Source organism: Pteronotus mesoamericanus, unplaced genomic scaffold (genome assembly GCF_021234165.1).
Source record: "Pteronotus mesoamericanus isolate MK-2021 breed Mesoamerican mustached bat unplaced genomic scaffold, CSHL_Meso_final contig_590, whole genome shotgun sequence".
Lineage (NCBI taxonomy): Eukaryota > Metazoa > Chordata > Mammalia > Chiroptera > Mormoopidae > Pteronotus > Pteronotus mesoamericanus.
Window position 1 is genome coordinate 440,665 of NW_026555207.1, and position 13,639 is coordinate 454,303.

General features: G+C 40.7%; 1 protein-coding gene across 1 annotated transcript; it reads right to left on the bottom strand.

Moving 5' to 3' along the window:
- Window positions 1-1,988: 1,988 nt before the first annotated feature.
- On the bottom strand, window positions 1,989-2,936 carry LOC129076368 (olfactory receptor 52P1-like). Its single transcript, XM_054580540.1, has one exon. The coding sequence runs from the start codon at window positions 2,934-2,936 to the stop codon at window positions 1,989-1,991; it is 948 nt and encodes a 315-aa protein (XP_054436515.1).
- Between the last annotated feature and the right edge of the window lie 10,703 nt (window positions 2,937-13,639).

Sequence of the window (13,639 nt, forward strand, 5' to 3'; positions counted from 1 at the left end):
GTTGGAACATCAGATTGGTCAATACAAGATAAAAGATCAGTGAACCTGAAGACCAAGTTAACAGAACAGAGAGAGAAAAGTTAAAATAAATGAACTGAGTAACATGTGGGTCTCTAAGTCATCTGCCATGTATGTAGTTAAAGTCCCAGAAGGAGAGGAAAAAGAATTCAACAGAAAAATAGGTGAACAAGTCAAAAACATTTTCTAAATTTGGTTGCAAAATTACAAAATTAACCCACTGACCTGGGAAATTCAGTGAGCCCCAAGCAAAAGGAATACAAAGAAAATTACATTGACACATCAAACTTATGAAAGTCAAATATAAAGAGAAAAATGTAACAGAAACCAGTTCAAAAGTTACATATATGAGAGCAAGGATAAAAATGATAACTGATTTTCATAATAAATAACTGAGATAAAAAACAAACAACATATTTAAAACACTAAAAGGAAAAATAAACCTGTCAATCTAGAATTTTATAATTAGCAAAAATTTTTATAAAAAATAAATAAGGACATTTCATGAAAAAGCGAAGAGAATCTTTTATTAACAAAGCTACGCTACAAGAATGCTGAAGAGAAATACTACGTGAAAATTTGGATAAAATAAGAAAAAGGGGGGTGCAAGTGTATTGTCTGGAAGGAACATATGGAAACTTTCTGGGATTATGAAAATAATCTGTATCTTGATTAAGATGGTGGTTTTACTGATGTATACATCTGTCAGAGATCATAAAACTGTATACTTAATATATGCATTTTATTTTAGGTAGATTATACCTCATTAAAAAGTGTTTTTTCCTCAGAAAGTGGGGATCTCCAGACAAGAGGTGTTCTTACTCAGTATCCACGGTTCCTGTGCTTACCCTAATCATATTGGTTAATTTGGATTGGCTGTTATCTCCTTACATGTAAATATCCTTTGATTGACAGTGAGCAGTCACCTTAAGAGAAGGATGTGTGACACAATCAGGGCCATATCCCTAGATTTTAGTTATATATTTGCTTATTCCTCTGTACAATAGATAAACAGCTTGCCCATGATTCTTTATTTGCCATTGATTTATTTATTTGTCCCCATGGGCCATCGCTAAGTGTTCTGACTCTGTCACTGTTAGTTTACAAAGTGGCCCCTGTACACAGAGGGCAGGGAGAGACCAAAGAAAGAGGCAGGCCACTCCAGGTGGGTAGGTAGCAGTTTAATAGGCAAGGGAGCTTACATACAGCACTTGTTTTGGGCGACTGCAACATGAATAGATCTCTGCACTCATCCAACAGAATCTTAAAAGTTATAGAGATCTTCACTAGGTTCAGTCACATGTTCAGTCCAGATGGCCTCAATAATGCATTACTTTCTCAAGACAATGTCCTTGGAACAGATCCCACTGTGGGAACAGTAGGCGGAGTGTACATTTCATGGACAGGGGAGGAGGTAAGGAGCCTTTGATTGCCTGGGTCCAGCTCAATGGTCAACCAGCAGTCACATCTTGTTTACCTCCTCCAACAATCTCCCTGCCTCTCAAATTCTTTCTCTCTCTCTCTCTCATATTTCTCTTGTCAGGTTTAAATTTCACTGAGGAAGATATTCATGTATCCCTATCAGGGTAAAAACACCTGACTGTGGGTGGTAGTTATTTTTCCTTGTCAGACCAGTAGTCATGTCCTTTTCATTTTATCAAGGTCTCCTGGAAGGTAGGAACCATGTCAGGACAGCAGAGCAGGATTCCCTGGGAGGCCATCATGAGCTTGGTAACCATGTTTCCCATTAGACAGGGGCTCCCAGAGCTTTGTAACAATATTTACATCACAAGTGGGAAACACCTGGTGATCCTTTCCCCCTCAGATTTGTGCTAAACTTCCTTACCAAATAAGGATACCATCGAGTGGGGGTTTCTTTCTTTCCACCTTGCTGGGAGCCACTGGTCTCTTATACACCTTTCCCAAAGGCTAAGGGAAGAGAATAAGGTTCTGGGGTGGGGTTGAAGAGTTTATGACTGAGCAGGGCCCCACTTCAGCAGTTGGAGAGCCCCCTCCCGGATCTGCTTGGTCTTCATGCCATAGATGATGGGGTTGAGCATGGGTGGCACAACGAGGTAGAGATCAGCCAGGAGGATGTGGATGTGCCGGGGCACGTTCTGGCCAAAGCGCTGTGTGTAAAATGAGAAGAGTCCCGGTGTGTAGAAGAGAAGGATGACACCCAGGTGGGAGCCACAGGTACCAAAGGTCTTAGCTCTTGCTTCCTTAGAGGACAGGCTTAACACAGCCCGGAAGATGAGCGCATAGGAGATAGCAATGCAGATGGAGTCAGTGCCCACCACCAGTGTGGCGGCAGTGATGCCATAGATGTTGTTTGGCCGTGTGTCCCCACAAGCCAGCTTCACCACAGCCATGTGCTCACAATAGGAGTGGGCCACCACTCGACTACAGTAGCTCAGCCTTGCCAGTAAGCAGGTGAGTGGGGTCATGAGCCCTAAGCCACGAAACACAGCAGCAGCCCCCAGCTTGCCCACAGCCTCTGGTGGTAGCAATGACCCATAGTGCAGTGGCCAGCAGATGGCCAAGTAGCGGTCAAAGGCCATTGCTAGCAGTATACCAGATTCTACAGCTGAGAAGCCATGGATAAAAAACATCTGAGCAGCACAGGCTTCAAAGGCGATCTCAGCAGCATTTGCCCAAAAGAGTGCGAGGAGCTTAGGCACCGTAGAAGTACAGAGCACCAGGTCAATGATGGACAGCATGCATAGGAACAGATACATGGGCTGGTGCAGTGCAGGCTCTGAACGCACCACCAGTAGGACCACCATGTTGCCGAGCACTGCCAGGGTATACATGGAACAGAAGGGAAATGCAATCCAAAAGTGAGATGCCTCCAGGCCAGGAATTCCCATTAGCAGGAAAGAGTTTGGGTTCTGATGGCTGTGGTTTATGAATTGCATAGCCAGGTCAAGGTTGGGTGGATGTAGAATACCTCACTGCCTTGCTCTTAGCTGTAGGAAACCCTGAGAGATGAAGTCATTGGGATTTATTCTCATACTGTGGCTGAAAATGAAACAGTAGCAGGACATTTTTGAGTTAGGCCTCATGAAAAAACATCCAAGATGAGAAGATTGTAGAGCCCTAGGAAATGGTTCAAGGCAGGAGGTGAAGTTTTCATTTTGAGTGTTCAAAGGAGTCCTTTGCATTTGTGTCTAATTCAAAGATGTCATGGCTATAGAATCTTCTCCATGGTGAAGGTGAAAGTTAGAGATGCTTAGAGCTTTCTTCTTTCTGCCTTTGAACTGTCTTCTGCCTATACTTTGTTATTCTCTTCTGAATAATCTGCCTATGTGACAGTGTAAGGGTAATGTAATAATAAAAGTCAGGCATATTGGATGGAAGACTCAAATGTGGTTACTTTTCAAGATGGAAAGATCAGAACTGAGGGCAAGATAAAGGAAAACAGAGAAATCTTGGATGGGTATTTCAAGTCATTGAGCCTGTGGTTACTCCTAGATGAGGCTCAGAACCTGGGTTCTAACCAGGAACAGCAAAACACATGGTGAGGGGCTGAATCTCATGCAGCTTGCTACAGCCATAACATCACTAGGCTCATGTTAGTACTAGAAGCCATGCTTGCCTTTTGTGTCTGGTATGAATGCTGGTAGAAACAGGTGAGGTCATTCATGCAGAATTGGTCAAGGGTAGGTGTGAGGCTGGTTTGGCCATAATATGTGATTTCATAAGGCTTTCGAGAGGTGGCTGCATACAAAGTGTAGTTTCTTATAGAAATCAAAGGTACATGAAAGAAAGAGACAATAAGAAGTGAATTTAATCATTGGGAACAGAATCATTCACTGTAAGCAAATATGGAGATTAATTTTGGTCAAATGATGGTACTGAGCTTCTACACATATCCACCCCATCTCTTTGTCCATTACCCGTACTCTCTATATCCCCTCATCTTCCCTCACTTCATGTACCTTCTCATTTTTCTCTTGTTCTCTAGATAGCCAGTGAATGACAATTTGAAAAAGAGGGGAGGCTAATAAAAAACTTAAGAAGGGAGCATTAGAAGGAGGGGAGATGAGGATGAAGAGGGAAGAAATGATAAGAAATAGACATAGGAGAGAGTAGAAAAGAGAAGAGAGAGAGAGAGACAGACAGACAGACAGAACTGTGCCTTTCTCACACTGGTTTCTAACATAATGGAATGTGATTGTGTTCTGGTTGTTAGTTGGGACAGACATAGCCAAATAATTGGACCATCTGGAGATAGCCCATTTGGATCCTTTATCTTAAGCTGCAATATTCCTTGAAATCCCTTGCATCAGCTATCCATACCCAGAGAGACAGAGCCAGGAAGAAGGGGAGGAACCCTGGACCAGGATGACGGCTTTTCCATCTCAGTGCCAACTGTGGCTGTCACTGTGATATTTAACAAATCACCTTGTCCCTTTCTGTCTCATCATACCTTCTTCCACTTGTTTCCTATTCTCTCTTTTGTGCTATCTCCCTCCCTGCATTTCTATTATCCTGCCTTTGCCCATGGAGATTCTGAGAGATTTCAGTTTTGGTGGTTGCTGAAGGGTCAAGAATAGAAAAATCTGAGTTTGGGAGATGAGGAGAACCTTATGAAATGGCATATGTAAAACTGGTCCATTCTATGAATGAGCACACTATGTTTCTGGCTGAGCATGTGATTGTCTACATATGTTGCTGTGCAAAATGCATGAACAAGGCTGTACTCAGAAGACAGGTAAAGTTAGGTAAGAAATTATTTTTGGAGTGTCCATGCTTCAGTGCTCTTTCTTTGGTGTGGAGAAAATGGAGAGCTGAATTACCCAGCCATAAATGAGGCAGCCTTGCTTTCTTCTCTCCCTTTTCTTCTTCCACTCAGCCTTTAATAATTGAATTAAGTATCATCAGTCCCTGAGCTGCCACTCAAACAACTTTTACTCAGTCTCTGTAGCTACACAGCACAATGACCTCAAAGCTCATCATGCCTCAGTTCCATTTGCACAGATGGAGAAAGTGAAGTTGGAAAAACATATGTTGAACATAATATGTCTATATTCCAGGAATAAGATCAATGTCAATGTGAAGGCCTTGGGGTTCTCACTTCCTGACCCTGTTATTAATATTTGATTTAGATCTCATGAAAAATGTCCAGGACAAGAAGATCAAGTGCATTTGGAAATGATGCAAAGCAGGAGGTGGGTTATAATCACCAGTGCTCAAAGGAGCCTTTGCCACTCCTGTTTGATTCAATCATCTCTGGGCTGTGGGCTGGGAGGTGAGTGGCATGGCTGCAGAACCTTCTCCATGGTAAAGGTGAATGGCTAGGGACTCTTGAGGCTTTCTTCTTCTTGCCTGTGAACCCTCTTCTGCTATCCCTTACTGATTGAAGGTCAGAAGAAAATAACATCTTCCCTCTGGAGGTCAGGCAAGGAGAAACTCCTGGCCTTTTCCAGATGATTAATCAGAATAACTATGTTTATGCCCTACACCTCCCTTTGTTCTGAATTACTTTAGCACTTGGTATAAGAAAGGCCTTACCTAAAATATAGGGGTGGGAAAATTAGGTTAATAAATAATAATAATAATAATAATAATAATAATACAATAATAAATACTAATACAAGAATAAAGTCTGTATTTCATGTATTCACAACAGTAAACCTACTTTTGCACACCCCTGTATGTAAGAACAGAAGCTCAAGTACCTGGAATAAGGAAAGGAGCATGTTCTTTATGAATGGAGGTGCTCATGGGCTTCTGGAAGCTACCTGCCAAGAACCCAACATTCATTAATGGAAGCCTACTGTGAGGAATTATTATGGGAGGTACTTAATCTGAAGAACAATAGCACTGCCTAGTGCAGTGTGATTCCCTTGTAAGTCCCTTTTATTGAAATTATCTTAGTGGCATTCAGGTCTTTGGTCTGATTACAGTGTGCCTATTGTAACATTGAACATACAGACAGACTTACCAGGTCTGGGGCAGGGAGTGGTAGTGGAATCTTAGGTGCTGTAGGTTTAGAGTATGAGGATCAAAAGAACTAGCATATTTATCCTGTGATTAGAGCCTTAGCAGAGAGTAAATATTCCCTGGGGATAAAAGCACTAGAAGGACCTCTGGGGTTGTGGAGAGAGGTGGAAAATTGAAGATAGGAAATTTGGGCCATAATGGAGTAGAGGGGAAAGATAAGATAGCAGAAACGGTCTACCCCGAAAGTTCAGTTTGGGTAAGAAGGATCAGGGGGACAGTGCAAATAATTCTAAAGGCTTTTTTGCATAGGAACCCATTTTAGAATATTTTGCTAATTTTTCTTTTTCTTCTAGCCCCTCCTATCTGTACAAATATTTGTCTTTCAGAGTTTCTTTTGGACAAAGTATTTCTATGAATGTTATTTTTTCACTTGTAAAATGAGGAGGCAATGAATATTAAATGAGGTGATATATACAAGGCATTTACCACTTTGCCTGGTCTATGCCAAGTGCTCAATAACAAGTATAGTTTTAATTTTATTATTTTATTTAATACAATGACCACTGATGGAGCATCTGTTATATGTAAAAGACTATGGTAGATGTTAGAGCATCGATCTGAAGGGCGATGCCCCTGTTCTCAAGGAGGCCATGGTCTGTTTGGGAGGATGGGCAGACAGGTGGAAGTTAATTACAACTCAATGATACATATGTGGACATAAAAAAGACACAGAGGCTCATTCGGAAGGGGAATGGTTAGCTCTGTAAAAGTTAGTCAAGAATTTAGGGTTTAGAAATTTAAGGTGAGCTTGGTGGGAGGGGCACACCAGGGAGAGAGGACAGCATGTGTAAAACATGGCAGGAAAGGTATATGGGCATGTTCTGGGAACCACTAAGCTCAGTTCAAAGTTAACATTTTCATGAATCTTCTCCAATACTCTGAGTCACCATTTGGTGTTCTCTGTCTTTTCTTGACCACACGACATCTTTTCAGATGCTGTTTTTCTGATATTGTTTACTTTAAACCTTGTTGGTATGACCTTAGGTAGGTTAAGTAACAGCTCTTAGCCTCTTGTTCCCCATCTGTAAAAATGGACAGGATTGTCATGAGATATTACATGTAAGATATTTAATACACTGTATGGAGCATAACAAGTCCTTAATAGATTTTTGTTGTTAACTATGATTATGTTATCTTTCAGTTAGCTTCAACTCAATGGGTTTTATAAAGGCAGAGGCCAGGGTGAATTCATCTCTAATAGTGCTTCAAATGTCATGATGATGTTAGTTTTTTGGAAGAAGACTGTTGAATAAGCAGGTGGGATTTTAATCAAATATAGGTCAGCCAGAGGAGCTGGATTTAAGACAATCAGTAAGTCAACAAACATATATTGATGACTTTATATGTACCTGACATTGTCTGGCAGATAGAAAGAATTGAAAAGATTATTGCATTCAGAAGCTTTCAATGTATGCAGGTGGTGGAGGGAAGAATTAGTGGAGAATGGCATGGCCCGCGTGACAGAGAGGAAGGTGGGGGCCTTGTTCTCTAAATATATAGATTCCCTGGAGAGCATGGAGGAGTGATACTTTAATAATTAAGTTTTAGGAGTGCTGGGTTTTGGCCTTTCCCCATTTAGATCTTCTAGAAATACAACTGATACTAATAGAGAGAATAGGTGACAATAGCAGATAAATGAGATGACTCTTAAATTTTTTGCCCGTATCACAGTGCTCAGAGCCAAACCTAGGATTTCTGATGTTTAGATGGGGCTCAGGGATAAGCATGGGCTATTTATTGTTCTCTTGTGATACCACTGGACACATATTTGTCAACTGAAAATATTTGCTCAACAGAATATTACTGAACACCTATCATGTGCCAGCATTTCCCTAAGTACTAAGAATGTAGTAGTGAAGAAAGAAGACAAAGTCTTTGTTCTCATGGTATATATACTGCTAGAGAGTCTTTCATTAAAAAATAATATATAACATAAATAAGTAATGGAAAGTTCTAAGGAAAAAAATAAAAAGGTTAAGAATAAAATGATACAGAGCACCCTTTGAGGCACAGTGGTCATGGAAAGTGGTGATATTTGAGTAGGGATCTTGAGTGAGCAAGGCATGGAGCTGTATGTAGGGCAGTGCTCCAGGCAGAGGGGACAGCAGATGTATAGGCCTTGAGGTCTGGAATGTGGTGAATTTGAGGGATAGCATCAGGATAGTTGTTGGAATGGAGTGACTGAGAAAAGAAGGTAGGAGATGAATTTGGAAAGGTAACCAAGGTCCAGCTTGTATTTGAAGTGTGGTGTATACCTACTGGAAAATTTTGAATAGGATACTGTTATGCTGTGACTTAAATTTTAAAAGGTCTACCCTGGATGCTATACTCATATTAAAAGACAGAGGTAAAAAAAAGAATCTAGCTGGAAAGTCATTGTTATAGCCAAAGGGTGAAACAATGGTGGTTTGAACCAGAGGGGCAGCAGAAAAGTCAATGAAAAGTGATTACATGGGATATGCTTTGAAGATGTAATGGATAGAATTTATTGATGGACTGGTATTATTATTAATCGTTAATAATTATTGAATATTAATTAATGACAACATTGATAACTATTCCTCCTCAAATTGTGAGAGATGAGCAGAAATGGCATTATCGTCTCCACAAAACAGATAAAGAAACAATCCAAGGTACAGAGAGGTTAAGTGCCTCATCAAGGTCACAGGATAGGACTCAAACCCAAATCCCCCACTCAGACTTAGCTCACAGCTCTGTTCACAAAACTAAACATCAACAGAAATCCAAACCAGGTTAGACAAATAAAAAAATGAATAAGTAAGCTTGACTTAGTTATGACTGAATCTCATCTTTCAAAAGTCACAATCCAAGATGGAAGTTCTTCAAAATATTACCATTAGAACTACCATACAACCCAGTAATTGCACTTCTGGGTATTTATCCTAAGAAAATAAAACACTAATCTGGAAAGGTATATGAACCTCTATTTTTATTGCAGCATTATTTACAATAGTCAAAATTTGGAAGAAATGTAGTTGTCCATCAATAGATGAATGGACAAAGAAGATGTGATAGATATATGAAATGGAATATTACTCAGCAAGGAAAAATAACAAAACCCTGCTATTGGTGACAACATGGGTGGACCGAGAGTGAGAGAAGCCCTGTCCTGCAGAGTCCTCCCAGTTGTCATGGATAAAGAAATAAATTGTACTAGACACGATTTGCCTATTGGGAAAAGGGGGTGGTGATTCTCTTTAGTGGAGAATGTCCTGAGCCCTTCTCTGAAATGACTTTTATTGAGAACAATATGTGTAGGGGTATATAGAATATGTGCATGCAAAGCTTATCAATCTACATCAGAGGGCTATAGATAACAATAAAAGGAACACACAGGCCAGCCTTGGGTTAAGGTCTTTTAGAAACAGTGATGTCAGATGGTCATTAAGCCAAGGTTCAGGGGCTCAGGAATCTTTTCCCCTGCTTTGAGACTAAACACTTTTTCCTTATCAGGGCAGTGCAAAGCAGAGCAAGCTTCAGTAAATATAATGCACTCTTTAGGCCAGATCTCCCACTGGAACCCTTGGTGCTAGTATCGGGTCATGCATCTCCCAGCATTCCTGGTGTTCCAGTCGAGGCTTACAGGCAGGACCTAGCTCGGGTGGGGCTACAGTTCCTGATATCAACAAAGTGGTCCCCAACACTAGAAGGTATTATGCTAAGTAAAATAAGTCAGACAGAAAGGGAAATACAGTATGATTTTACTTATGTGTGGGATCTAAAAATCCTCACCAAACCAACCACCAACCAACCAACCAACCAACCAATCATCCAACCAACCCACCAAACAAACAAACAAAACAACGCAACACAGAAACGGACTCAGTCAGATAGAGAACAAATTTATTGTTGCCAGAGGAGAGGAGGGCGTGGGACAGGTGAAAGGGGTGAAGGGGAGTAAGAGGTACAAACTTACAGTTATAAAATAAGTCAGAGGGATGTAATGTATAACATAGAGAATATAGTCAATAATATTGTAATAATAACTTGGATGACAGATGGTTATTGACCTTACTGTGCTGTTCACATCATAAGGTATATAAATGTCAAATCACTGTGTATACACCTGGAACTAATATAATATTACATGTCAGCTATACTTTAATGAATCATAAATTAAAAACCAAAACAAAATACCCAAAACACACATAGCAGGCATCTGTTTGTATATTCTCAGGAGACTCCATTTCTCAGTAGGTTCTGCAGGGGAGGAAGGTGAGGGTGGTAAAAGGCACGGTGATTGTTGAAACCAAACTACACTCTGTCTCAAGGGAGGCATGATTGAATGCCACAGATGGGGATGGAGTAGAGTCTATAGAAAGCCAGGGGCTGGAACTGCAAAAGACTATAGACTGGGACAGAAAAGTTCCCTGGAGCTACTTCCAGAGAAGACACCAGATCCATCATGGGGACTTTTAAAAATATTCTTCAGGGAGAGAGCCTATTGTTTCCTTTTCCTTCTGGGAGAAGATAAGCTGATTTTGAGGATATAGCAAGATCTCCCCTTTCTAACATCCTTTTCCTCACCCTGCTCTCACTGAGAGAACTGTGGCAGTGTTTCCTGAAGCCTACAGAAGCTACACCGAGCATCACACTGAGGGGTGAGAGCGCAACGATGGTAAGGGCAGGCTGGGAGTACACGGGGAACAGGAAGGATCTTGGCACAAATGAGATGAGGGACAAGCAAAGCAGGGAGGGGCACTTATGCTGAGATAAGCTGGCTACCAGAGGGCTAGAACAGGGTCAAGGGGAGAGGCCATGTGAGCTGAGGCTGGCAGAGAAAACTGGAATAGCCAGGACAGAAATAAGACTGAAAATAGTAATCACTAAGGGGAATGCCCAAAGGCTGAGTGGAGCCCCCAAAAAGAAGAATATATTTAATATTTGAGGGAAATAGGTTAGGTTAGAAGGATGAGCCCAGAATGCATAAGGCACAGTGCATCTCTCATGCACCTCTCGTGCCCAAACAATATACCCTGGTCTCAGGGATTACCTCACCTCCTGATTCTCTTGTCTTCAATCAGTCTCATCCTTGGACATATGTACCTAACAGAAGACTGTCTTTCTATCCTCCTGAAATGCTTTATCTTTTACTTGCTTCAGATCCTCCTGTCCCACTATTATTATAAGAAACTCTTTTCTGCCACCCAGGCCTGTGCTCCTGTATTGTGCATTAGGGGCCACCTTAGGAAAAGCTTAGCTGAACAACCAGACCGGATTAGTCACATCTCCTTTGTCAGTACGGTTTGCTTCATTCCTACTTCACTTTCTGAACTCACATCAGTCATAGCTGCTGTAATAGTCCAGGGGGAATAAAGAGCAAACCTGAAATAGGGAGATGGAAAGGACAGGTCAGGTACACTCACTAATTAGATTTCAGCAACAAATAACTTTATCTTGGCGGTATGGTTCTACAGATGAAATCCTGGTATAAGAATTAGGAGATGTAAAATTTGTGCTAGATGTGCTACTAACTTTCTTCATGACCATTTGAGGACTCAGTTCCCTGAATATATTACTATAAGGTCCTCTTAGGATAAAGGTGTGGTCTACTAAATAGTTTACAACACTGACTAAATACTCCCTAGATATGGAACCATGTGCACTCTTCTGGGAGAGAAAGAAATAAATGACTCAGGCTTCCTTTTGTCATTTGCTGATATCTTGACTGTGGAGACAGGAAACAAACATAGGGCAATGGCATGTAAAGACTGGACAAATGCCAACCAGAGTGAAGGGAGTTGGGGTAGGAGAAGACCAGATAAGCAGAGTTGGAGTGTGAATGGAACTGGAGGTATATTTTAGTTGAACCTGGGAAGAAGGAAGGTTCATAGATTATTAAGCATTTTAAACAGAATAGGCTAGCTATGAGTCTGAGGTGTGGGGACAAATAAACTGAGGGCCAGGGACGTTGAAGGGAGTACCCAAGAAGTAAGGGACACAAGGGCACTCAGCAAGAGCAGACACCTGTTGTAATTGGAGAAGCACTTTCACTTAGGATAAGGTGACAGTATGTATAAGAGGATATTAATTCATTTATTCAGGAAATATTTAGGAAGTTTCTATATGGCTACTATGGATACTAGTGGCAGTGAATATTAAAAACATAGCCCTATTGTTATGGGACTTCCATGCTGTCTATCCTAAAGCAAAGTCTTAGAGAAAATGGACAGATAGACATTAGACGTGGAGGAGACATTTCTAAGATGGAGAGGACTTTTATTCTGATCCAAGTGAACGAAATTGATGGAAGACTTTTATGCAATTTCTGTTGGTGGAGGTGCCTAAAATTGGGCAATACTCATAAATCTCAGTTTGAATCATATGGTGGTATGTTATGCAAGAGTAGGAGAGAAGAATGTTTCTCCAGGAAGGGAGTCATTTATGCATTCATTTAAAAAGAACTCTGGTGTGCCATGTCCAGTAGTCTGTGAATACAGAAATGAATAAGTCACAGCTGTACTAAAAGCACTCACAGTCCTGTAAATGGACAGACATGTGCATTGGCAACACAGATCAAACTCTCCCAACTTAACTTAGTGGATGAACAAGTCTTCATTGAAAACACCGAGAAACTCTGCCTGGGGAAGTCTGACTGAGAAAGCTTCACGAAAAAGATGACATGATCTTGGCCAGGTATGGAAGGGGACAGAGGAAAGCATTCCAGATAAATTGTATGAGCTGCAAGCATGACTGTTTTAAGAAGTGGCAGAGCATCTAATGTGGCTGAACCTAGGATAAATATTTAAGGAGATGGTAAGAGCTGAGGTCAATAATTTAGGCAGGAACAAGTTTGTAAGCGTGTGGAGTGATTTTTTATTTTTCTTGTAGCAATGAAATCTCATAATGTGGTTCTACCACATTACAATCAGGTGGGAGTAGACTATCACTTTTTCTGAATGTCATGAATGCTGTGGAGGAAAGCAGGTGAAGGTAGAAGCATGCAGATATGGAAGCAAAACTAAAGTGAGGGAAATAACAATAGAACACATATTCTTAGGTTAGCCGGAGGTAGGGCTTCATGGTTTGATTTCCGAGTCAAATAAGGACTAATGGAAAAGCTGCTAGAGACAATCTATAGACCTTGGAGGAAAGTGAACTATTAATGCTATGCTTAATTATTTTGTATACAGCCAAACTTAGCATTTAGATACTCTTCTTTCATAATTAGAAGTGTAGCTTAAGTTAGGAGGAAACAGGAAGACAGCGAATGTTTTGGGGTAGATTTGAATTAGGCAGAGATCTATATTTTCTATGAAGCCAAACTTGACAATACAAAGACCACAGAAAGCTCTTCATCCACTCAGTTCCTTACTGAAGGCTGCTTTGTGATATTAGCTCTACTTTTATTTAATGTCCTAATCACACAATGGTTTTATAAGCACCTTGAGGGCAGAGATCATGTATAATGTTTGGCAATGTATATTAGAATAATTTTCTATTTTTTTAAGGTATAAAAATGGGATCAAGGACTAAGCCTCCAATGTGAATGATACAAGTTTGAACTTGAGCAATATAATTCAGTTGACATTAGATATCCTCTGGAAGGGTCCTGAGGAAGTAGAAATCAGAAAGAAAAATACCAGTGACC